The 26,009-nt window shown below is 57.8% G+C and overlaps 2 protein-coding genes across 2 annotated transcripts; both read right to left on the reverse strand.

Moving 5' to 3' along the window:
* Window positions 1-245: 245 nt before the first annotated feature.
* On the reverse strand, window positions 246-3,587 carry CD7 (CD7 molecule). The gene is made up of 4 exons (XM_049859755.1): window positions 3,339-3,587; window positions 2,104-2,421; window positions 1,741-1,865; window positions 246-752 (listed from the first exon to the last, which is right to left on the reverse strand). The coding sequence occupies exons 1-4, from the start codon at window positions 3,412-3,414 to the stop codon at window positions 645-647; spliced, it is 627 nt and encodes a 208-aa protein (XP_049715712.1). The 5' UTR covers window positions 3,415-3,587; the 3' UTR covers window positions 246-644.
* Window positions 3,588-8,172: 4,585 nt separating this feature from the next.
* Window positions 8,173-24,990, reverse strand: SECTM1 (secreted and transmembrane 1). Its single transcript, XM_049861384.1, has 7 exons — window positions 24,866-24,990; window positions 16,805-16,926; window positions 14,362-14,460; window positions 12,999-13,310; window positions 11,223-11,282; window positions 10,936-11,078; window positions 8,173-8,733 (listed from the first exon to the last, which is right to left on the reverse strand). Exons 1-7 carry the CDS (start codon window positions 24,988-24,990, stop codon window positions 8,692-8,694), a joined length of 903 nt encoding a protein of 300 aa, XP_049717341.1. The 3' UTR covers window positions 8,173-8,691.
* Between the last annotated feature and the right edge of the window lie 1,019 nt (window positions 24,991-26,009).

A 26,009-nucleotide genomic window follows, 5' to 3' on the forward strand; every position in this document is an offset into this window, starting at 1 on the left:
CAACGGGGAACTTTTCAGAAGTAGGTTGCAGGACTTTCTTCCAAGGTGCCTCTGGGTGGACTCGAACCTCCAGCCTTTCAGTTTCACATTCACTCTTTGCATCACCCAAGGACTCCCCCTTGAAAATACACCTGCAGAAATGCTGTGAGGATGCCAGGAGAGGGTGGGGAGGGCAGCCCTGGCCATCTAAGCCCTCTCTTCCCCTCTGCTCCGGGCTAGGGAGAAACAGACGGGGACTCAGAACGGAAAGAAAACAAACACTTTATTTCTGGCAAGGCTGGGCAGGGGGCTGGGCCTCCCCATGCCCCTCTGCCCCAGGCTGCCCAAGGGCTGGGGGCCCACCTGCTGCAGGGTGAGGGTGCTGATGAGAGAATAGGGGCCACAGCCTTGCCCCCAGACCCATCAAGCAGAGGAGCCCCCGTGAGGCCACAGGAGGAGAAGGCACAGCAGGAGAGCCAGAGCTTCTCCTGGTGGCTGCAGAGGCAAGGAGGGCTTCCTGGATAAGGCATCCCATCAAGCTGCCACAGGGCAAAGGAGGCGTCCGACAGTGCCATGGAGCCGCCCACTGCCCTGAGCTCCCTGGGCCCTGGGCAGAGTGCCTCGCTGGCATCTGGCTGGTTCTCTCTGAGTTCCCGGTGGCAGGCTCACTGGTACTCATTGGGCCTGGACAGGGTGTTGTGGCGGCTGCAGGACATGTCCTCATAGACCACGATGGCCGTGGGCCGATTGCTCCGCCGGCACAGCTTCTTGATCTGGAAGACAGCCCACTGCTCAGTGCTGGCCGTGCTCTGGGGCACCCTCCTCCTACCCTCACACCACGGAACCTCACAAGGCTGCTGGGCCTCCTGGTCCCGCCTGCCTAAAGCCTATTCACAAGGTCCAGACCAGGACCCCAGTTCTGAGCTTCCAGCAGCTTGCCAGCACCATCCCCAGCCCTGGTGGGTGGGGCAGCAATCCCCAAGGCCCCGGGGAGCTGGAGCAGGAGCTGGGCCAGGGCGGGATGAGGAACTGTAGGCTGAGCTTCAGGACCGGTCTGAGGGATGAAGACCTGGAGGGGAGGCTGTCTCTGTCACTGCTCCTGCCCCCGCCCCAGGCAAATGGCTGAATGAGCACTTCCTGCCCCTGCTTCCGTCAGCCTCTTGCTCACACCTCAGCACACACTCTCATATACACACACGCACACACACTTGCACACACCATGCACTCACGCACGTGCACATACCACACACAGACTCCAGTATTCACAACACTCTCACACAGGCACACATGCGCATGCAGGGTATTCACGTGCACACACCACACATTCACATCTATGTACATACCACACGTACTCTCACACTCACACACACACATGGACCTACACACACCACGCACTCACAGGTGCACACACACCACGCACATTCTCCCATGGGCTCCCACGGCATGCACAGGAGTCTGGTCAGCTGATCCCACACCCTCTGGACCCTTCACACCCCACATCCCTGACATGTCTGCCATGAGTGTCTTCCCTGGGTCCCCTGCCCTGCTGCGTGCCGTGCCGGTGTCTACATCTCTGCTTCGCTCTGGGTTCTGGAGTCCCCCTTCCCACCTTGGTGCTGATCTCCCTGGTTCTCAGCACTCGCTGGCAACCCTCAGGAGGGGTTCAGCTCCCAGGGGCTAGCGGCTCCACTCCCCCTTCCACTCTCCTGAGAGGAGCGGCTTAGGAGCCGAGTTACAGGCGACAGCTCAGGGCACGCTGACCTGTGTCCTCCTCACTGCACACACCACCCCCAGGCCCAGCCCGGCAAGGAAGCAGGCCACAGCCAGTGCCACAGGGAGGCCGAAGGCTCTCTCCCAGTCCTTCTGGCATGAGTTTGCTCTGTCATCTAAAAAAAAAAAGGAATGGAGAACACTTTATAGGTGGGGATCCCACGGTATGGGGCCCCCTGTAGAGCGTTCAGGTTTCAGGGAGAGGTTGTGGAGTTTGGGGGGAATTCGGGGGGCTTCCTGGAGGAGAGAGGCTTTGAACTTGAAGGAGAGACTGCAGTGAATGTAGGAGGGAAGGTGCCCGGTCAGGGGCCCTGTTGGAGCAGAGGGGTGTCCCGGGAGTGAGCACGCTCCCACCTGTCACCACAACCAGGGTCCCAGGGCCTGAGATCTTGTTGTCCATGATGGCCTGGCAGGTGTAGACGCCTGTGTCATTGGGCTGCAGGTGGTACATGGTGATGGTCAGCTCGTGCTGCGACCCCGAGAAGTTGATGCGCATCCAGAACAGCTCGTCCACGGTGGGCTCCTTCCCGTCTGCATAGTAGATCACGTGGCTTCCTGGGTCGGGCCAGTCTCGGTTCAGGTAGATCCCCTTCAAGGAGCCGATGCTGGAGCAGGTGATGTTGACGGAGCTGCCCTTTGGGGCAATCGCGTAGGGGGGGAACTGCTGCACCACTGTGGGAGACCCAGCATGTTACCACTGGCCTGCAGGGGCCCTCCTCTGCCGGTGCCAGGGGACGGTGTTGGGGACAACACAGGACCCAGGGACAGCTGGCACGTCACTGGGCACAAGATGCTGCTGCAAAGCCCGGCCGACACTTTGCTGGGCATCTCCAGGCCCTGTGGCCCTCTGACACTCTGCCCTAGGTCTACAGCTTCTCCCCCTCTTAGATGAGGCCCCCAAATAGCCGAGAGCCACTCTCCTATCTCCCCTTAGCCTTCTTTTCCCCACTTGGGCTGCCTCAATTTTCCTACTGCTTCTAGGTGCCTGGAGCCCGTGGCTGTCTGGCTGACACTCTCTTGTTTGTTATGGGATGTCCAGAACCTACATTGGTGGACCAGCCGGGGGCTCAGCAGAACCAGCTTCCCGGGTGGGGACACAAACCCTTTAACCTTTAATGCGGCCCGGAGGGCAACTTCTCAGGGAACACAATCCGCAGTGCTTTGCTCTGCTTTTGCAGGCTGGGTGCCTGCCCTCCTCCCCGTTCCCACACTGGTCTAACGCTCGTTGGCACATGTGGCAGAACTTTACTGATGAACCTGTTGTAAAAGTTAAACAAGAACCAGAGTCCCCACTTTAAGGGATGGCCGACAACTGCTGATCATAGAAAGGAAACGCTGCAGGCGTTCAGGTAAGGAAAAAGAAAACCAAAGCCACTGTGGTCCTCCACTCAGATATCACCATGGCCCAGGTTGTATGCCATTAGCCCCGAAACTGATTCAAAGTGAACCTGACCCCTGGAGGGTGGGCGGTGGGGGCTCTGCAAGAGGTCACAGTCAGCACCCTTCCCACCCCAGGCGGGGAGTGGGGTGGACTGAGCCCCCTGGGGCACCAGGAGGCGCCGTGGGGGACAGGCCCAGGAAGCACTTACCCTGGGTGGCTAGGCTGACAGGCATGGTGAGGGTGAGTGCCAGGAACAGGTGGAGATGCGGGGGCTGGGGGGCCATGCTCACTGCTGCTGGCCCAGGACCAGGGGAAGACGGCGCCGCCTCCCCTCTTTCAGACTAAATGGATTGGAGCCTCTTCCTGTCACAGCGCCCAGTTGTGTGTGCTGGGAGGCACCGCCCCAAACCCGATGAAAAGTCACCTCCCAGGGTGGGCAGGGTGCAAAATCAGTGAGTGGGCGCAGGTGACTGGCAGGGAGCCCACAGGGAGGGCTTCCTGGAGGCGGTGCCTGGAGAGGCGGAGCCAGCGGGTCTGGGTGGGATGAGACCATCCCCAACCGCCGAGTGCAGCCTTTGAGCCCACATGGCCCAATGCAGGGAGGGCTAGGGCGGGCCCACTGCCATGGAAGCCTGCCAACCTTGACCCCTGATCCAGGCTGCCCACCCCCTGGTGGCACTCTGTTTACATTCCATCCTGACACTGGGAGGTTGTCTTCAGCCCAAACCTCCCAGGGTGACAGTACGTCTCCACAGGGGGCACAGGGGAGTGGCAGGAGGAGAAGGGTGAGGCTGGGGGCTGGGCCTGAGGAGGGGAGAGGCAGAGGGTCCCCTGGGAGTGTTGGAGTTACGAGGGGGGCTCTTTGGCTGCAGGCTCAAGCCGCCTTGTTCCCTGGCTGTGAGAAAGCGCCCTTGGCTGGGACCTGATTCTCACCCAGAAACCTGGTGTGTCACTGTCAGCCACCTGCAGGGCCGTGAGGAAGGCTCTGGGTGTTCACCCAAGGATGTGGCCACCTGATGACACTGTATTCTGCCTCCTGTGTGTACAGGGGCCACAGAAGCTCAGCTGATGTCCCCCATCTCTGCGCAGGGGCGCGGGCTGCCAAGAGGGACCAGAGCCCCAGGCCCAGGGCTCAGCCCCTGAGGCTGGGGGACCCGCGTGTACCCCCTGACCCATGAGGACAGAGAGCCTCAGGAGAGAGAGCAGATGCTGGGCAACCAGGAGGGGGCTTTCTCTGACTTCGGGGCCCCTGCCATGACTGCAGAGCTGCCATTGCTGGTGCCCAAAGCCACTGTGTGTGTGTGCATGCACGCTTGCGTACACATATGTATGTGTGTGCACACAGGAGGCTACATGGGCACTTGACTCACACAGGGACCTACAGTCCAGAGCCGTGTGCACACGTGTGTGTACATGAGGGCATGTGTTTGCACAGAAGTCTACATGAGTACACAGCCCACAGATGGACCTACAGCCCTCAACTCTTTTCTGACTGCCATCCACCCTCAGCTGGCCGGGTATGGTCCCCTCTGCCAAAGGGCTGGGTCCTGTGACGTGTGTGTGTGTGTGTGTGTGTGTGTGTGTGTGTGTGTGTGGTGCAGGCTCAGGCTGGCTGGGCGTGTTTGGGCAGCTGGTCTCCCCTCCAGGAGTCCCTGCAGAAGGACCCCCCTTTTGGGGCAGAACCTTGCCCTCGAGGCTCCTAAAGAGGAGTTGGCAGGAGGCAACTCCACAATAGGGTCTCTGAGACCACTGCTTTTTATAGCTTGTTTCTCCTGTTTCTTCACTCAGGTACTTGTGGCGGCCTCTACCTGCCCCGAGCAGGGGGCGCAGGAATGGTGGAGTAGAGAACAGGGGAGTAGTAAGCCCGAAGCAAGGGGCAGGGGGGTGGGGTGAGGGAGTGGGGAGGTAGGGGTTGGGGGGATGGTGCAGCTGAGAACGGGGGACAGTAAGCCCTGCCACCTGGAGCTGCCTCTTGTGGGGCACCCAGCACTCAGGCTGTGAGCTAGCGAGAGGGGAATGTGAGGGCATCCCGGGAAAGTCCCGTGGGAAGCGGCCATCTGAGAAAATGACAGCTGTAGTGGGGGGCCACATGGTGTCTGATGTACAACCCAGGCCAGGAAGTGCCTGGTGTGTCTGAATATGGTGGGGGGGGGGAGGGTAGGAGGGCAGTGAGTTGGGGGGAGAAAAGAGAGACAGAAGGGAGTGGGGAGAGGGCAGGCCTCACCCAGGTGAGTGCCCCCCGACCCAGGGCCCCAAGGCTCCTGGGCCTGTTCTGCCCCCTGGTGATGGTGGGGGACCAGGCCATCTCCTCTCTAATCTCTCTCTGCCTTGCCACCTGACAGGGGCTCCCCAAGGGCTTGTTACTGTTCAAAGGACAGCTGTGCGCCCAGGACAGACTCAAATCCAAAAATGGGAGCTGATCTGAGGTTATCCTGACAACAGGGAGAGGAAAGTGGGGCAAGAGAGAGCTCAGAAGGGGCTGGGGTGGCATCCCAGCATGGGCAGGGCCCCAAGGTCATCATAAGGACACAGAACTGAGTCCCCATCGGAGGAAACCTTGAGAGTGTGGACCAGCAGTCCGGGGAAGATGGGAGCCATCAAGGAGCCCTAGGCCCAGCCCCCTCCTCCAAGTTTCACTGGTGTGTGGGGCCATTGTGACTTCCATGGCCCTTCCCACCAGGTCAGCAGCATTAAAACTTATCTTGAGATAGCTTTAAATGCCTCAACGTTTCGTTTTTTGTCTGTTTTAGGCAAAATGTAGTAGACTGTTGTGGTCCCCAAAGCCTGGTGGGCCTGAGGCACTAGGCATGGGGTGCCTGGCCATGTGGGGGCTCCTAGCCCAGCCAGGGGTACAGACCCAGGTGGCAGAGCAACACTCCTCATGCTCTGACCATGATGCGCTGACCGGTGTTGCAGGAATGCGGCCTCGGTCACCAGCCACGACCGTGGTCGCTACCCTCAACCCTGGCCACCACTCATAACCCCTGCCGTCCTTGACCCTGGTCACCACCCACTACCTTCACTTTGAGATTCTTTAGAGAGGGCAAGACTTTGAAGACACCCTATAAGACAGGGTAGAACAGACCCATAGGGTTTCCAAGGAGTGGCTGGTGGATTTGAACTGCTGACCTTTTGGTTAGCAGCCGAGTTCTTAACCACTGTGCCATCAGGGCTCCAAAGAGCTCAAGGCTTTAAAGATATCTTCAATCCGAGCGGGAGCTTCTCTCAGATTTTTGTGATTTTCTTTTCCCATTTTTAAAAAACACAATTATATTTCCCCAGCTAATATGAAGGGTTGTTGGCTGGCTTACTGTATTTATTGAAGGGTTAGTATTGACGAGACTTCACAGCAAGGAAGGCAGTCCTCACCGCACCGTCTCACTCTTGTTTGTATTTAGGAAACATTCACGCAGCCAAACTATTCCAATAAAGGGAGATAGTCTGGCATAAGACACTGACCATGTTTGGGATCAGGGACTGGGGGGGCGCTGGGGTCCCCCAATCACCGCAGAGCTGAGGCTCAGAGGGCTCCAGAGAGGAGAACCGCTAGGGGAGGTGAACTCACACAGCCTGTCTTCCTTATGGAGGGCTAACGTAGGTGAGCGGCTTTCCAAGGGGGCCATGGCTGCCAGGCCTGGTCTGTCCCGGGTGAGGGGGGCTGGTGAGGCCAGCTGGTCCCTAATCTCTCCTCTCCTCTCCTCTCCTGAGACCCCTGCTAGGATGGTCCCCAAGAGCTTATTACTGTTCACACCTAAAGGACAGCTGTGTGCCCAGGACAGGCTTAATCCAAAAGTTGGAGACCAGCCGAGATTATCTCAACAGTGGCCCCACCCTCCCTTGCGTAAGGGGAGACTCAGAGGGTGGGGGTAGATCCCAGGTACAGCCCTGGCACTGGGTAAGGGGCAGGGACGGCATCCCGCTAGATCAAGTGCTTTTTTTTTTTTTTGTAGGTACATTTTTCTTTACTTATATTACGCTTTAATACAAAGTTAAAGCTATAAGCCTACAGTCATCAAACGAATCTTGTAAGTTAATTGACACTTTAAAATCCCGCTACAAGGAAACAGAGACCTTATTCCCTCAGGTTATGCCCTGTATTCCATGAGGGAGAAGAGAGAAAGCAAGGCGTCCTGGCCATTTACATTCACTTCCCTCTTTATCCCGTTTGTTGTTGTTGCGTGCTGTCGTTGATTCCAACTTACAGTGATCCTATATGACAGGGTAGAACTGCCCCATAGGGTTTCCTAGGCTGTAATCATTTTTTTCCCCTAAATTTTATTTATTTTGTTGTTGTCGTTGAGAATATACACAGCAAAAACATACATCAATTCGACAGTTTCTATGCGTACAATTTAGTGACATTGATTACTTTCTCTAAGTTGCGCAACTATTCTCACCCTCCCTTTCTGAGCTGTTAAGCTCACTGCCACCTAAGCTTCCTATCTAATCTTTCAAGTTGCTGTTGTCAGTTTGATCCCATATAGATAGTTCTTAAAAAACCATAATGTTCCAAGTAGACGTTTTTGACTAGTTAAGCTAAACTATTGTTCAGTTTTAAGATGACTTCAGGGGATATTTTTGCTTTAAGGTTTATAGATTATCTCAGGGCAATAGTTTCAGGGGTTCATCCACCATGCATGGTCCATAAGAATTTGAAATTCTGTTCTGCATATTCCCCCTTTTGATCAGGACTCTTGTATGGAAACTTTGATCAAAATAGGTCATGTGCTTTGAAACTTGCCATGTTTGCATCTTGGGCCATGGGCTTGTGGGAGCAGAGACAGCCAGGCAGTGCAGAAAGGTCTCATCAGGTCCAACTGCTGGTCCCTGGCATGAGTGACAGAGGAGAGCCACATGTGGCCTGGGACAAAGCCCCAGCCTGCCCCCTGCTAGGACACGGGCACCCTCACCACCCAGCGTCTCGGCATGGTGGTGGGCTCACCTTAGTCTGCAGACAGACTGGCCAGCTTTCTTTCTGCAACTTCAGGTGACAGGTTGTCTTAGTCATCTAGTGTTGCTGTAACAGAAATGCCACAGGTGGATGGTTTTAACAAAGAGAAATTTATTTCCTCACAGTAAAGTAGGCTAAAAGTCCATACTCAGAGTGTGAGCTCCAGAGGAAGGCTTTCCCTCTCTGTCGGCTCTGGAGGAAGGTCCTTGTCCTCAACTTCCCTGGCTGAGGAGGTTCTCAGTCGCAGGGACCCTGAGAACAAAGGACGTGCTCTTCTCCTGGCGCTGCTTTCTTTGTGGTACGAGGTCCCCCTGTCTCTCTGCTTGCTTCTATCTTTTATATCTCAAGAGATTGCCTCAAGACACAATCCAATCTTGTAGACTGAGTCCTGCCTCACTAACACAACTGCTGCCCATCCTCTCTCATTAACATCATAGAGGCAGGATTTACACCACACAAGAAGATCACCCAATACTGAGAATTGAGGCCAGCCAAGTTGACGCACACATTTTTGGAGGGAACAATTCAATCCATGACGCAAATTCATGAGTGTGTTTTCAAATTCATGAGTATGTTTTAATCCAGATGGGCGAGATGGCCAGGCAGGGCTTCACGTGCTGAGATGTGTGTCTAAGGTGCTGAGCTTCCTCATCTGGGGATAGAGGGAGGGAGAGGTGTGAGCTGTGCACAGACACGTGTGCACACAGAGACACCCACACATACCCACATACACATATACTGTTGAACACTCAGACACACCCACACATGCCCACAACACAGACACACACGCACCACTGCATGCTCACAAACACACACACTCTCTCACACACACCCACACTGCTCACGCACAAACATACTGCTTACACACAGATACACACACTGCTGCATGGTCACACACACACAGACACCCACACTGCTCACACACAGACATACACACTGCTCACACAGACACACAAACACCGCTGCATGCTCAAACACACACACTCTCTCACACACACCACTGCATGCTCACACACACAGACACCCACACTGCTCACACACAGACATACATGCTGCTCACACAGACACACAAACACCGCTGCATGCTCACACACACACCCACACTGCTCACACACACAGACACCCACACTGCTCACACACAGACACACACACTGCTGCATGCTCACACACACAGACACCCACACTGCTCACACACACAGACACCCACACTGCTCACACACAGACATACACACTGCTCACACAGACACACAAACACTGCTGCATGCTCACACACACACTCACACACACCCACACACACTGCTCACACAGACACACACACCACTGCATGCTCACACACACACAGACACCCACACTGCTCACACACACACACACTGCTCACACACAGACACACACACTGCTGCATGCTCACACACACAGACACCCACACTGCTCACACACAGACATACATGCTGCTCACACAGACACACAAACACCGCTGCATGCTCACACACACACCCACACTGCTCACACAGACACACACACACTGCTCACACAGACACACACACACTGCTGCATGCTCTCACACACACACAGATGCCCACCCTGTTCACACACAGACACACACACTGCTGCATGCTCACACACACACTCACTCACACCCACAGGCATCCACACTGCTCACACAGACACACACACCGTTGCATGCTCACACACACTCACACACACATAGACACCCAGCTGGCTCACACAAAACAACAGACACGGCTGCATGCTCACATGCACACACTCACTCACACACACCCAAGACACCCACACTGCTCACACAGACACACAAACACCACTGCATGCTCACACACACACTCACACACAGATACCCACACTGCTCATACACAGACACACAGACACTGCTGCGTGCTCACACACACACTCACTCACACACATGACACCCACGCTGCTCACACACAGACACTCCTGTGTGCTCACACACACTCACTCACACACACCCACACTGCTCACACACAAACACGCACCGCTGCAAGCTCACACACACACTCAGACACACACACACAGATACCCACACCACTGCATGCTCTCACACACACTCACACACACACAGACACCCAGACTGCTTGCACAGACACACACACACTCAGGCACTCACACACACACGGACAGCACACTGCTCAAGACACACACACACCACTGCATGCTTACACACACACAGACACCCACACAGCTCACACAGACACACACACTGCTGCATGCTCACACACGCACACTCACACACACCTACAGACACCCACACTGTTCAACAGACACTCATGCACCGTTGCACACCCACATGCTCACCACTCGCTCATGCACACTCTGACACACCAAAGTGCTCACACAAAGACACAAAATACACTCACGCAACACACACTCAGAGCCCCATCCACCCACCTCAGCCCAGTGGGAGACGAACCACTGCCCCGCCCCTCCCATCAGGAGGCTTCCCGGCTCAGAAAGGCAGAGTTGGTCCCTGAAGGAAATTTCTAGGACTCCTGGGAGGAACGGGAAATGCAGACCCCCCCATCTCCCCCTGCAGGCATTCTAGGGACAATCGATGGGCCTGGGGTGCAGTGGGGCTGAGGGGGGCCCTGGTCAGGGAGTTGGCACCTGAGCTCTCAAGACCCCACGCCCCTGCCTCCTGGCCCCTCAGCTCTGAGTCTGGTGGGGCTTAGTGCCCTCTGGTGGCTACAGGGCCATGAGGCAGTGAATGTGGCCTGGGGTGGGAGTATTCAGGCTGGGGTCCTTGGGCTGGTGTCGGGGTGGCCCCCAACTAGCCCCTGTTGCCATGGCCTGGGACCGTGTATGCAAGCACAGCCCCTCATACCTGCATGTGATTCTGGGGGCCATGGCACCTGCACCAGGTGATGAGCCCGGCCGTCCCCAGGACCAGGCCCAGGACCACGACAGTGGGGACCACGATGTTGGAGACCGCAGCAATGGGTGAGGACATTAGCAGGGCCTCCATGGCTGCGGGAAACAGTGGTCAGGGGTGAGGAGGGAGGTCCCTACCCCACCCATCCCTCGAGAGCATCGCAGCCAGGGAGCCCAGGGGAGGGCCAAGGAGACCTGGGGGGCCCTGACACCAGGGATGATGACAAAGTAAGTACCTACCCACCGTGGGAGCTGTGAGTCCTCCTCCCTTTCCATCAGTCGCTGGGCCCTGGTTCTGGTCTGCCAGAGTGGAAGCCAGGCAGGTTATGGGGACCGCCCAGACGAGCCAGCTCCCCTCAAGGGGGCTGTCCTGCTGGGGTCCCGGTTGCAGCCCCCTGAGGAAATCCCTGCTCCCTGCACATGCAGCTCAGAGGGATTCCTGGGGGCCCATGGACAGGTCACATATGTAGGCCGACTGTCCACGATTTCCCTGGGCAAAGACATCACCCTGGTCTCCAGCTGGGGGAGGTGGGGACTTCTGCATGGTTGGGGACACAGGACACATGCAAAGATGGACAGTGGCTGGGGAGGTGCCTCCCTGAGTCAGGGCCACAGGAGCCGAGGGCTGGGGCCGCACAGGCCTCCGGGGGTCCTGAGTTGGGCATCTCGTGCCAAGTGGACAGCAGCCTGCCCCAAGAATGTGCTCTGCCCCCCGACTTCACATCAGGGCCCATGAGATCAGCCTGAGGGGGGCTTCCACCTGAGAGAAGTGAGCATGTGCACAGAGGACCCCCAGTTCCTAGGCAAAGGCACCAAAGCAGACCCCAGAGAGGGGGAGAAGGGCAGGGCTCCTGGGAGGGCAGCGGGTCAGAAACAGGTTTCCAGGGAAAGGAGCTCCTTGCCCTGGGCAGGTGGGGTGGCCGCAGGAGAGGGTGTGGGAGGTACAGGAGTTGGTGGGGGGAGGTGTGGGGGGCTCCAGTGATGAAACAGGAACTTGGGCTGTGGGCAGAGATGAGGGCAGGAGGGCAGGTAGAGGGAACAGGGGTGGGGTGGGGGGAGCGGCCAGTGGGGCTGGGTCACAATGTGAAGGGATGTGTGCCGTCAAGGGCTGGGCTCACCCTGGGGAAGCTATGGGGGTGGGATGCAGAGCAATGACAGAACCTGGAAAGTGGGGAGGACAGAGAAGGGGGGCTAGATGGGGGAAGGCAGGGAAGACAGAGAAGGGGGGGCTAGGTGGTGGAGGCGGGGAGATGGTGAAGGGGGGCTAGGTGGGGGGAGTGGAGAGGGCAGAGAAGGGGGCTAGGTGGGGGAGGTGGGGAGGACAGAGAAGGGGTGCTAGGTGGGGAAGGTGCGGAGATGGTGAAGGCGGGGCTAGGTGGGGGAGGCGAGGAGATGGTGAACGGGGGCTAGGAGGAGGAAGGTGGGGGCAGAGAGTGGAATCTGATGGGGGCTGTCATTCTAGTTGAGGTAGACAGTGTCAAGGCTGGAGAGTGGCTGCAGTGAGTGGAGGCCAGGACTGGGGTGAATGGGCACCCCTGAACCGAGGGGGTTCCTCTGTGAGTGCTGAATTCACCAAATGCAGTGCTGGGGGGCAGCCAGGGAGCATGATCAGAGACAATTGGGGAGGGGAGGGATGAAGGGGGAGCCTTGCGGGGCACCAGGATTTGGGGTGGAATGTCCTCCTTTGCCTGGGGGTGAGTGGGAGGTCTGGGGTGGTATGTCCCCTAGCCTGGGGGTGAGCAGGAGAAGGTTTGGGGGTGGCAGGAGAAGAGGTCCAGAACCCTCAGCTGGCCCCTGCCGGCTTTGGACCTGGCCCCCTCCCCGGGATGCGGCCTGTGTCTCAGGTGCCCAGCTCCTTTCTGTGGACTCCAGGAGCCAGGCCCCCTGCCTTCTCCTGGGCACTTCGGGTGGGCCAGAATCCCTCCTCCCCAACTCCACCCAGTGAAAACCAGAAAGCCACCCAAGTGCTCAAGCAGCCCCCTGCCCCCTCACCTGAAACGCCCCCCGCCCCCTCACCTGAAACGTTCAGCTTGGTGGTTTCCGAATTCCACTGGCGTCCCTCCAGGTACCACCTGTACTCCCCTGTCTGCGTGGTTTGGGCTTTCTCGATCACCAGCTCCGCCACCCCTCCTTGAACCTGGAGATACCACCCACCATTGCTGTCGTTTCCTGGGGCCTTCACCGTGACGACCTGCTGGCAGTCATGGTGGCTGACGCACAGGAAGACATCCACGTGGAAGAAATCGTTGCAGATGGTGCAGGTCATCACCGCTCTCTCGCCCTGGGACACGGAAACCACGCCGCTGGTGCAGGTGGGGCTGTCCCAACCTGTGTGCAGGGGACAGGCCACACATGTGGGTCATGGCAGGGAATTCAGGACACTTGCTGACTGTCCACTATTTCCCCAGTGCTGGAGAAGCAAGAGCATCACCCAGGTCTCTGCCAGAGAGGCTTACGCACAGTGGGAGTTACAGGACACGTGCAAAGACGGACAGCGGCTGGGGAGGCACCTCCCGGAGTCAGGGTCACGGGAGCCGAGGACTGGGGCCACGCAGGCCTCTGGGGGCTATGAGCTGGGCATCTCGTGCCAGGTGGGCAGCAGCCTGCCCCAAGAATGTGCTCTGTCTTCCCTCCTCCCTGCCCCCCGACTTCACATCAGAGTCTATCAGACCAGCCTGAGGGGGGCTTCCACCTGAGAGAAGTGAGCATGTGCACAGAGGACCCGCAGTTCATAGGAAAAGGCACCAAAGCAAACCCCAGAGAGGGGGAGAAGGGTGGGGCTGGAAAGCAGAGAAGGGGCAGAGAGATTGGGGGCAGAGCTTCCACGGGTTCTCTGGTGCCTGGACGCCCCCATCCAGCACAGGTGGCCCCCTCTGTTGCTCCTGTGGGGCCGATTCACTGTCAGGTTTGACTGCGGGGGGTGGGGGGTGCGGGGAGCCCAGAATAAGGAGACTGGTTAATCGCGCTGCCCTCCTTCCCAGACCTGCTCAGTCTATAGGGCAATCCCACTGCCACCACCCACACCAGTGTAGGGGAGGGATAGGCGACGGGACCTCCAAGGGACACAGGTGCCTGGCACTGGGCTGCTGAGAACACACAGAGTAATTTATACATTGAACTGATCAGCACCTAACTTGTGTAGAAGAAGTGACAGTAGACACAAAACACAGGAGGAAGGGTATGCCTGGGCGTCTGTTCCCAGGTCCTGAGAAACCTCTTTGGTTTTGTGGTGGATCTCCTTGGCTGGGCTGAAAGATTTCCTAGAATCCTCCTGTGTTTCCACTGGGGGCGGCCCCAGGGAGATTCTGGGGGTTCGGAGGGTAGCAGAGAAGCAGCACTAACTGTAGCTTATCGGGTCACTTCTGAGTAGCGGACTCACCTTTACTGAACGAAGCAGGGCCTACAGCCCTTCCACCTCTCTGAGGAAACTGTTGGGCCAGGTGTCTGTGTTCAAGTCCCTGACGAAGGGCTTCAGCTCCTGCAGGGCCCACAGCACCAACATTAGGGCCAGCAATGACGGACACCGGTCCCCTCTGTCCGTACTTGTGCACAGGGTCCAGCCCGGTCAAGAACTCACACCCGACCCCATCATGCGCCACATGATCTTAATCTCCCCTGCAACCTCCCTCTCCCCCACTTCCCTCTCCCCCCGCCTCCCTCTCCCCACCTCTCTCTCCTCCACCTCCCTCTGCCCCCACCTCCCTCACCCCCACCTCCATCTCTCCCACCTCCATCTCCCCTCATGTCCTTCTCCCTCCACGTCCCTCTCCCTCCACCTCCATCTCCCCCCACGTCCCTCTCCCCCACCTCCCTCTCCCCACCTCCATCTCCTCCCACCTCCATCACCCCCACCTCCGTCTCCCCCACCTCCCTCTCCTCCACCTCCCTCTTCCCCCACATCCCTCTCCCCCACCTCTCTCCCCACCTCCATCTCCTCCCACCTCCATCACCCCCACCTCCATCTCCCCCACGTCCCTCTCCCCCCACCTCCCTCTCCCCCACCTCCCTCTCCCCCACCTCCCTCTCCCCCACCTCCCTCTCCCCCACCTCCCTCTCCCCCCACCGCTCTCTCCCCACCTCCATCTCCTCCCACCTTCTTCACCCCCACCTCCCTCTCCCCCCACGTCCCTCTCCCCCAACCTCCATCTACCCCTACCTCCATCTCCCTCACCTCCATCTCCCCTACCTCTATCTCCCCACGTCCATCTCCCCACACCTCAGGAATCAGGAACCCACTGGATGTCAAGCAGCACCAGCCCTGGGTGGATCTGACAGGAAGATTACGGCAGCCAAGGTGGCTGCACCACTAGAGGGGGTCTTTGGCAGCAAAGGCAAGATCCCCTGTTGTCTCCAAGCTGACCAGGTGGGCAGAGCTTAGCAGAGGCCACCCTCCCTCTCTGAGGTGACAGGAAATCAGCTTGCCCCCCGACCTCTGTTCTTTTTGACCAGACATATCCCAGCTAAGGGATGTCCAAACAGAGAACACCAACTTCCCAGAGTTCAACTTCGGACAAGGGGACAAATTGCAAACCCTGCATGGTAGGAACAGTTGGCTGCTAACTGAAAGGCTGGTGGTTCCAGTCCACACAGAGGTACCTTGTCAGAAAGGCCTGGCAATCCACTGCCAAAAAATCAGCCACTGAAAACCCTGTGGAGCACAGTTCTACTCTGACACACGAGGTCAACGGAAACTGGAATCTCTGTGTTTTTACAAAATCTGCCGAGCTTTAAAGACCACCAAAAATCAAAACCAAACCCACTGCCATCAAGTCAATTCCAACTCACAGTGACCCCGTAGGACAGGGTATAACTGCCCCACAGGGCTTCCAAGTCTGTCAGTCTTCATGGAAGCAGACTGCCACATCTTTCTCCCATGGAGAGGCTGGTGGGTTCGAACTGCTGACCTTTTAATTAGCAGTTGAGCACTTAACCACTGTGCCACCTGGGCTGCTTTTAAAGTCCACACCCCACCCCAAATTTATAGAGGCAGCATGGTGGGGGAGCCCGAGGTAGGGGAGGAGCCCAGTTCCCGCCCCTCTGCTCCCCAACCCCTGGAGATGAGCTGAGCCTGGAACACGGGAGAAACCACAGCACCTTGTGGGAGGGTCTTAACATGGTGGACCTCACCTGTCTGCTGCTCAGGGCTGCTTGAGCTGACCATCCAGGCCCCCGTCCCTGCCCCTGCCAGCCGGGCATGGGAGGAGCTGGGAGGGAGGTATGGGGCCCCACGCCGGGGGGGAGCCAGGGAGAACATGCGGGCTGGCAAGAGGTGGTGGCCTGGGGCTCTGCATTTCCCCTGTCCCGGTGATTCTGAGCCCGCTCAGCACCCTGCTCTGGGCCAGGGTCCCCCATCTGACTGCACACTGGAGTCACTGGGAGCTTCCAAAGCTGCTGATGCCTGCACTCCACACCTTGATTGGTTCGGGGTGCTGCCGCCCGGGATGTTTGAAAAGCCCCTAGGTGGTGTCAGTGGCGGCGGGGGTGGGAACTCATCTAAGCCGAGGGGTAGATCACAGGGATCCTGTTAAAAGGCAGTCCTGGCTCTGCAGATCTGAGGCCACCTGAGACCCTGCCCCAGTCCGTGGCCACACACACGTCCTGACGGGTCCGGACCCTCTTTCTCACAGAACCTGGGCATGGTCCAGGGAACAACAGTGCTCACACCCAACAGGTGTGAGGCTGGGCACCTGCCCACCACCTGCCCCTGCATCACTGCCTAGGGGCGCCAGCTCAGCCCCTCATCAGGGCCCTGGCCCAAGGTCTCAGTCACTACCTGGGGCCCAGCCTCACCCAGCTGCAGACAGGGCAGGACCAAGCCTTACCTCCACGCTCCACGCTCGGGGAGGCAGCCAGGAGCAGCAGGGTCTGCAGCACCCTGGGGAGTGAGGCGGGCATGGCTGGCAGCAGGATGGAGGCAGGGCTCAGGGGTCCTTCGTCCTCGTCACTGGTTGAAGGAAGGGAAACTGGTGGGTCAGAGGCCAGAGCAGAGCCAGGGGCTGGGAAGCCTAGATTCCACTGCCACTCCCTGGGCTAGACACACCTGGGATGCCCCAGGGCTGATCTGGAGGGACAGGTACCCCCTAGGGCCCCAAACTCCCTCTCTTCTCCAGAGAAAATGTTTAAACTAAGTGATGCTAGCCTATGTTACACAGAAAGGGAATAACATAAAAGCACTCAACACCAGTTAGAGATAATCTGTTTACAACAACGTGTTGAAAACTTGGAGCTTGCCCTTCATTAAGGAAGGAGTCCCTAGGTGGTGCAAACTGTTAACCAGTTAATTGAAAAGTTCGAGGTTCAAATTCACCCACGAGTGCCTGGGATGAAAGACCATGCAACCTACATCTGGAAAATCAGCCATTGAAAACCCTATGGAGCACAGTTCTATTCTGACACACATGGGGTCACTGTGAGTCAGAATTGACTTGTAACAGCAACTGGTTTTTTTAGTTTGAAGTGTCCCTTTAAAAAGGTCTCCTGGCCCCAGAGAATCTACCCATGGCCCATGTTTTATTGATTTTCATGTTTGAATCTCAGATCCATCTGGGAGTCATTTTTGTAAACGGCATGTGTGTGACAGGGGCCACCTGTCCTTTTCCCCAGAACACAGGGTTGGGTGGAGTGTGTGCTCAGTGCAGTGCCCTTGCCTCACATGGGCCACCCTGGACCTGCCCGTGGGTGGCTCTGCTCCAGGACCACCTGCCCCATCCTGAGTAAGTCGCATTGTCTCTGTGTTCACACCTTCGTAGTCATTTAGTCTCCCGTGAGAACCTCAGCTTAATTGTAGTCATTTCTCTTCTTAGAATCAAGAATTTGGAGGAATGGAGGGTGCAGCTGCCCCACCCTGCCAGGAAGCGTTCTGAATCACAAAGATGCCGAGATTCAGAGCTGGAGGCAAACCCAACACAGACTTTCTAGCTTCACTGCTGCTCCTGCTTCTGCTCATCGTGGAGCCTTCTGAGGGTGGAATGTTCTAGAACAGGTACCACAACTCTCGCTGGCACCTCAGATAAGATCTGCACACCCCTTTTCCTATAATATTTTTACAAAATAACTTTTCCTAAATTGGATGATTCTGCCAGGACACACAAAACGGTGGCCAGTGGCCCAGTAGCAGCCCAAACGCACCCCACCACCATCCTTGGAGGTGAGCCCCTCAGTGCCTCACCTGGCAGGGCGTCTCCTCCCTGTGCCGCCTACAGGGAGCTCCTGCCGAGCTTCCGGCCCCCTGTGCGCTGGCCACCTCTCAAAGCGCACAGCCTGGAAATTAGCCTTATTTTTTCCCCTGCCGCCCACGCATCCTAGCCTGGAGTCCTCATTTGGCTGTGGAGGGTGGCTGGGTCTGCAGCAGTTCCAGCTCTTCCTGCCTCAAGAGCAGGCTCGGTGCAGCCGTATAAATGGCCCAGGACAGGAAGACTAGAACGCTGAGCCTTGTGCAATCTGCGCCTCTCTTCCTCCGGCTCGTGCCACTCAGGGAAACTTCCAGAAGGCCCACGCACTGCCGCTGTGCTTTCTGCTGAGACGTCTCCCCTGAGCTCCCTGGGCTTCAGTTCCTGCAGACATTCTCTGGGTTCTGACAGACAATCCCAGGAGTGAGCGGTTTGTTTGTGCAAGGCCAAGACTTCCACAACAAGGAGCTGAGCCGCTGAGATGCCAGGAGTTCTGGGCCCTGCCAGCCACCTGCGCCCTCCACATGGCCCACTCCACATACAGATGAGGTGCTGTCTTGGGGATCCCTCAGAGGCCGAGCATCCCAAATGCCACCTCCTGAGAAGCCTTTTATGATCTTCCTCTTGCTCGCTGGCCCTCTGGCTCCCACCACCACATGCACACACACGGGCACACATGGATACCTGCATGTACATGCACACACAAGTGTACACAGTGCACACACATGTGCACACAAACACACATGCAGGTATGAGCACACACATGTACACACATGTCAGTGTGCACACAAGAACACACATGTGCACACACAGGCACAGTGCACGCATGTGTGTACACACACATGCACATGGTGCAAGGAGAAGGGCCAGCCAGGCAGAGCAGAGCTTCAGACGGACTCCCATGACAACACCATCTCTGCTCCCTGCTGGCCTCACATACTCTCTGTATACAGTAGGTGCTCAATTCGTATGGACCAGTCAGTCTAGGTCCCTGCACAGCCCCTCCCAAAGCCCGGCCTGCATGTGGGCTCAGCTTTGCCTGGGGCCTCACAATCAGTCTCTCCAGGCTGGGTCTGGGGCCAGGACACCATGGCCTGGGATATTCTGGCCAAAGGTCAGCCTTGCTCCTTGCCTGAAGGAAGGTCATGTGTACAGAGCTCGTCTGACGCTGGCCTCAGAGAAGACCTGCTCACAAAACACCTAAGTCCAGTCTGACTGGCCGAACTGGACTTTGGGAAGGGTGTGCATGTGGACAGGTGAACGGCAGGAAGGGAAAGAGAAGGCCAGATGGCCTCACCTCCCTGCACACTAGGCTGCTCTGGTCAGGGTCTAGCGGTCATCCCTGGAGGGCAGCCCCATTCACCGCGGTGGGGGCGGGGTGCAGGTGCTTGGCTGCCCTTTGCTCTTTGGGTATTTCGCCTGCCTGCAGGGCGGCTCTTCAGCCAAGACCACACAACTTGCCGACCCGTCAGCTTTCAGCCTCCCGTCCACACAGCCTACAATCAGAATCATGCAATAATCGTCGTGGACTTGTTTTTAAACCCCTTTTTACCTACTTTAGCCTAAGAAACAAGGATCTGTGGGGTCACTTGTGGGGTCAACTGATGGTGCAAATGAATGGTCAACATGCTCGGTTCCTAACCAAAAGGTTGAAGGTTCAAGTCCACCCAGAGGCGCCTCGAAACACTTGAAACTTGAACCTTTCAGTTAGCAGCCAACCTATTCACCGTTTGCACCACCCGGGGACTCTGGGAAGGTTAAAAATAAGAGCTGACGCTGCGCCTGCCCAGGGCACTGAGCTGTGGGTCCTAGAGGCCTTGGGCCATCCTCCAGACCTGTCCTAACACACCCACCTGGTCTGAACCAAATCTGAGTGGATGGTCCACTGCGAAGCCTCAAGAATGAGCACCCAGAGGAGCCTCCAGCCCCTGGCAGGGAGGAAGGGCCAGGCCAGAGGGGTGGGCAGCTTCCCAGCAGGATGGGGGGGTGGAAGAAGGTGGGGTGCCTAGGCCGGCTGCACCTCCAGACACACTTCCCAAGGGGTGCCGAGGGGCCCCGAGCAAGGCACCTTGGAGCGGCACCAAGCACCCCTCAGCAAGGGAGAGAACCGAGGGGTGGGGGCTAGGGGAGGCCTTCAGCCTCAGGCCAGCCCCCAGGGACCTTGGACAACTGTTAGCTTCTCTGAACCAAACCAGCGATGGACACAACTGTCCAGCTCAGAGAAGGGGTAAGGAGCAGAGTGTAAAGGCACATAGGCTCTGCTACCGATAGCAGCATCTGGCATAACCCCACCCATTACAGTGAAAGCGAAAGCACCCGGGGTTATCCTCCGATAGCTGGCAAACAGTTTGGGTTATCCTCTGATAACAGCCCGGCTTGGCCCTTATCACACCTGGCCTGCCTACCAACCAGGACAAAGCTGGGAGTGGGCCCCTCCACCTGTAGCTACATGCAGGGAAGGACTCCGTTCTGGGTCACCGTGGTGAGGCCTTGGGGCAGGGCTCTGACTGCCCATCAGCCTGTTCCTTGACAGGGCCTGCTACAAGCAGCCCCAACATGCCCCGCTCTTGCAGACCCAGCCTCCTTGCCATAGGGGCCTGTCCCCAGGCCCCCCTTCCCGTTCCAGCCTGGATCCAGCACACTCTTTCCTCTGGAAGGAGGTTCCAGGCCTGATCTGAGCTGATATCTGAATGAGGAGAGGTGGCCACCCGAGGCTGCGCGTGGATGCACAGCCTGCTGTGGGGACTGGATAGCTGTAGGGACTGGGGGGCAGAGGATGGCCGTGGGGACTTGGGGGGGATGACCCTGGGGACTGGGAGGACAGCCACAGGGACTGGGGGGCAGAGGATGGCTGTGGGGACTGGGGGGGAGGATGGCCCTGGGGACTGGGAGGACAGCCACAGGGACTGGGGGGCAGAGGATGGCTGTGGGGACTGGGGAGGGGAAAATGGCCCTGAGGACTGGGAGGACAGCACTAGGGACTGGGGGACAGAGGTTGGCTGTGGGGACTGGGGGGTGGGGAGGATGGCCCTGGGGACTGGGAGGACAGCCACAGGGACTGGGGGGCAGAGGATGGCCGTGGGGACTGGGCGGGGGAGGATGGCCCTGGGGACTGGGAGGACAGCCCTAGGGACTGGGGGGCAGAGGATGGCCGTGGGGACTGGGAGGGGGGAGGATGGCCCTGGGGGCTGGGGGCTGGGGGCTGAGAGACCAGGAGCGAGGGACCTCTGGTTCTCACCTCTTCAAAGTGCAGCTCTAAAGCCTTCTGTTCTCACCACCATTTCCCCCTGCTCTTTTGGCACTGACCTTCTGGAAATTCTGCTAACCATCCCCACTTACTCTCCTTCTCATTCTCCGTGGAGCCCTGCCCCACCACAGGAGCTGGGACTCTGCCGCCTCTACCTTCAGGCCCAACAGAGCAACACAGCCCTTCCCTGCTATGCGCCCTGGCAGAACCTTCCAGAATGCCCGGGGGCCACATGACTGACACATTCATAGCACCAGTGGACCCATGCCTTCACCAGCACAAACAGGCCACACTGAGGTAAAAGACAAACCATGTTTTCACCACTTGCCCCCAGAGCCCCAGACCTCACTGCAGCCTGCCCCTGTACCCTCTGCCCCAAGCTCCCGTCCAATTGCTCTTCTGTCCATTTCCCCTCCCTAAGACCCGTCCCCTGCAAGAGCCCTTGTCAAGAAGGAACCGGAAGTGGACGGAAGGAAAATTCGCAGGAGCTGGGGGTGGGGGCTGTGCATGCTAGCCCCCATGTCTGCCCCCAGGGTTGTTCTGGTCTGACAGCACCCTCCCAGAGTTACCTGTTACCCATTGCCATCGAGTTGATTCCCACTCACAGCAACCATATAAGACAGAGTAGAATTGCCCCATAGGGTTTCCAAGGAGCGCCCATTAGATTCAAACTGCCAACCTTTTGGTTAGCAGCCGTAGCTCTTAACTGCTGCACCACCAGGGTTTCCCTCCCAGAGTTAGCGCCTCCTTATGCCCAGCTGGTGCGGTGGGGGGGTACTCTTTCTGCAGCTGGAAGCCAGCGCCGCCGGGGGTCATGGTCTTCGGGGTCTCCTGCAGCTGGACGTGGCCCATGAGCTGAATGAGCGGAGACCCCAGTGCTGAGTGGCCTCTCGCTGGGCCCTGAGGACTGCCAGGGAGAAAGCCCAAGCTGGAGAGATGAGAGGCAAATGAGAAGGCACAACTGGCCACTGGGTCAGTCTGTGGTGCAGGAAAACTGTGCAGGGACGAACGAGGCCTGGAGGGGTCTCAGAACTTCTAACCAGCTGCTGCCTAGTTGACTTTGACACGTGGTGACCTCATGAGTGTCAGAGCAGAGCTGTGCTCATAGGGTTTTCAAGGCTGTGACCTTTTGGAAGTAGACTGCCACACCTTTCTTCTGAGGTGCCTTTGGGTGGACTAGAACCTCCAATCTTTCGGTTAGCAGCTGAGTGCATCAACCATTTGCACCACCCAGGGACTCCTCGAAACTTCTAGAGTTGAAAAAACTAAAGGAAACAACAATTCAGATTTCTCTCAAACCATCCAAACAGGGATCGGCATCTGCAGAAAAGCTCCTGGAAGTACTGACAACACGGTGGTTACTGACATCCAGAAACCCCTCTCTGCCACCTCGGCTTCCTTTACAGAAATGTTTTACACGAGCACACACGCGTGTACATACAATGCTGTGCAAGAGGAAAACACCTTTCTTCTCCCATCTGTGTATGGAAGCATGAACACCTGACACCGACACAGGCAGGATTCACACATCCCTGTCGGGATGACTCTTAGGTCCTGGAGCATCTCACACTCGGAAGCTGGCATGAAGCCTGGGAGCTGTGCGTGCAGGCTCTGGTCAGACAGGCCCAGGCGGCTCTCGGCAGCACTGTGTGTGCCATTGGCCTTGGGGGAGTCCTTGTCCCAGCTCTGCAGGTCCCCACGGGAACCCCAAAGAGCTGCTTTGTGGGGTGCTCATGGGGTGTACATAGGGACCAGTGACTTGGCATTTAGCTTGGGCCCTGTCTCTAGGCCCACTGGGGCCTGATGGTAGCCGGGTCCCATCCCCACCTCCTGCAGGGTGCTCTAGGGACAGGAGGAGGTCTCGGCACTGCAGAGGGACAGGTCACCCACCACAGCCTGGGCCACCCAGGGGGCCAGGCCACCTCCCAGACAACAGCTGCAGCTGGAACAGGCTGCGGAGGCCCACCTGGGACCAATCCAGGGCTCTTCGCTGCTGCAGGCTGGGGAGTGCCCCCAGCAGGCAGTGCAGGCCCCCAGGCCGCGACAAGGCTTGGGGGAATCTGCCCCACAGCCCCCTCATGCTGTCCCACCTGGCAGGCTCCTGGTTTTCTTGGCCCTTGGCTCACAATCCACCTTCCCCACCCACCCGTTGGAAACAGCCGCATCCCTGCCCTCTGCATTCCCTGCCCTCTGAGTTCCCTCCGCTCTGCTGCTGTCAGTGCCTCTCACAGCTGTTCCTACTGTCACCTCCCCCTGCAGACAAGAGGGCTTCCAGCTCCTCCACCCAGGCTCAGGGAAGAGGCTTTGACCATAAAGGTCGTGGGGCCAGACTGAAAGCAGATTGCTGCAGTGTTTACCAGAAATGAACTGGAGAAGCACCCCCTTGCTTAGGGGAAGCCTCCATATCTCATTTCTCCTGTTTGTGACTGTGCACGAGTGAGTGTGTGTGAGTGTTCATGTGAGTGTGAACATGAGATGTCTGTGTAAACGTGGGTCCATGAGTGTGTCAGTGTGTAAGTGCACACACATACTTGAGTGTGTGCACAAGGGGTTGAGTGTATGAGTGTGAGTGAGCCCATGAATGTACACAGGTGCGTGTGCCTTAAAAAAATGTGGGTATATCAGTGTGTCTGTGAGTTCGTGTGTGTGCCCGTGCGCGTTTACACGTGTATGCAGGATTCTAAGTGTGGGTGCATGGGTAAGTGCGCCCGTACTGGGCCCTCACGCAGTGCATTTCTCTGGCACCCTCACAGAGGGCAGGGGAAGCGCTGCGCTCCTGCGTGGTTCACGCCCAGAAGCCGATGAAGCCGCTAAGCGGGACCCACGGCGCGCGGTGCTCGGTCATGTCCGTGGCCGCCTCTCCTTGCTGCCCGTCTGATAGCGGAGCTTGGGTGGGGGGTGCGGCCTAGCGGCCAAACCACTAGTTCCCACAGCGCCCCGCCACCCCGGTTCCCCAGTCCCCCAGCGCCCAGTGACCCAGCCAGCCCTCCCCAGCGCGCCCCCTCTGAGCCCCAGCAGCCTGGCTCGCGGCAGCCTGGTGGATCTCGCAGCTCTCCGCAAAGGGCTGCTGGCCGGCAGGGGAGCCCATTCCCCCTCGTGTACCTGGTGACCCCCGAATACCCTCAACACCCAGAGTCCCCCTGAGCTGTCCCCTCTCGCATACCCAGCAGCTCTGAATACATGGAGTCCCCCAACAGACGGGGCCCCACCACCCTGGAGTCCTCCCCACCCCTGCACCCTACGCCCTCGGACACTCATGAGAAGAGAGAAGAGCGCAGCACGAACTCTGAGGAACCCTCGGATTTATGGGGCATGCAGAGGAGGAGCTCAGTCAAGACTCGGCAGATAGTCCCAGCTGCTGTCCACAGAGCGCCCGGACCCTCAGAGGTCCTCGCAGCCGAGCAGGACCCCCCATGGCCCCGCGCCTCCCCAGTCCTGGCCCCCTCCGGCCGGGCGCCCAGCCTCACCTTCGCCCGCAGCGCTTCTGCCCAGGTGTGTGGGGCTCCAGCAGTTCCCGGCGACAATAAAAGCGCCTGGAGCAGGACGAAACCGAAAGAGAGACTGGGAGGAGCCGGAAGGCAGAGAGAACCATGAAGTGGGAAGAAGCAATACCAGTTATGGGAAGCCTGGAGTTCAGGAACCATCCCTAGGTTCGCAGAAAGCATTTTATGACAGTTTCTTGGGAGTGAGCGGGTTATTTTGCTTTTTATCAGAATGACTTCAATCCTTGTGCATTCTCAGGAAAACAGAAAAGGAGCAGGAGGCTGTGCTCAGGCTCAGAGATGCTCCTCAGGGAGAGGGTGGGCTCACTTGCGCACGGCTGGGGCAGGGGGTCCAGACCGTGCCTCCCACACACATTGACACACATACAGGCATTCACACACATGAATGCTCACACACGCATACAGGCACACACGTGAACATGCACACACATATACAGGCAATCACACACATGAACACAGGCACTCACACGTGAACACGCACACACACGCTCACACAGACACACATGTGAACTTGCACATGCACTCACACATACAGAGACACATGTGGACGCACATATACTCACACGTACAGGCACGGACACACATATGCACCACAGGCATTGTCAAGAACCACAAGGACCTTGCTATGGCTGAGTTGTCAGAAAAGGTAGTTGGCCCGTTTCATAGTGCTGGGTTGTGCAGGCAGGAAGAAAGAGCAGTAAAGTTAGAAGGATAAAATGCCTTTTATTCATTCACCATGAAATAAAATGGGGGGGAGGGGAGGGCTAGGAAGGGAGCCTAGAGCCCAGGAAGCCATGAATCAGTGGGCCTCAGTTTGGTCGGAAGGCTCTGAGGTGCTGGCAGGTGGGGACACAGGATAAGAGGGAAGGGGATGAACTTGGTCTTGGACACGTCCAGTTAGAGGTGAGGATGGACACCAGGGGGCCCTGCAGTCTGTGGACACACAGTGGGCAAGTCCTCAGGAGGCGATGCCCCAGTGTCTATGAGAAGAGGGGTTAAGCCCTGGTTTGAACCCACCAGCTGCTGTGTGGGAGAAAGGTGTAGCAGCCTGCTTCCGTAAAGATTCCAAACCAAGCAAAACCAAACCTGTTGCCGTCGAGTCGATTCC

Source organism: Elephas maximus, chromosome 19 (genome assembly GCF_024166365.1).
Source record: "Elephas maximus indicus isolate mEleMax1 chromosome 19, mEleMax1 primary haplotype, whole genome shotgun sequence".
In the NCBI taxonomy this organism is placed as follows: Eukaryota; Metazoa; Chordata; class Mammalia; order Proboscidea; family Elephantidae; genus Elephas; species Elephas maximus.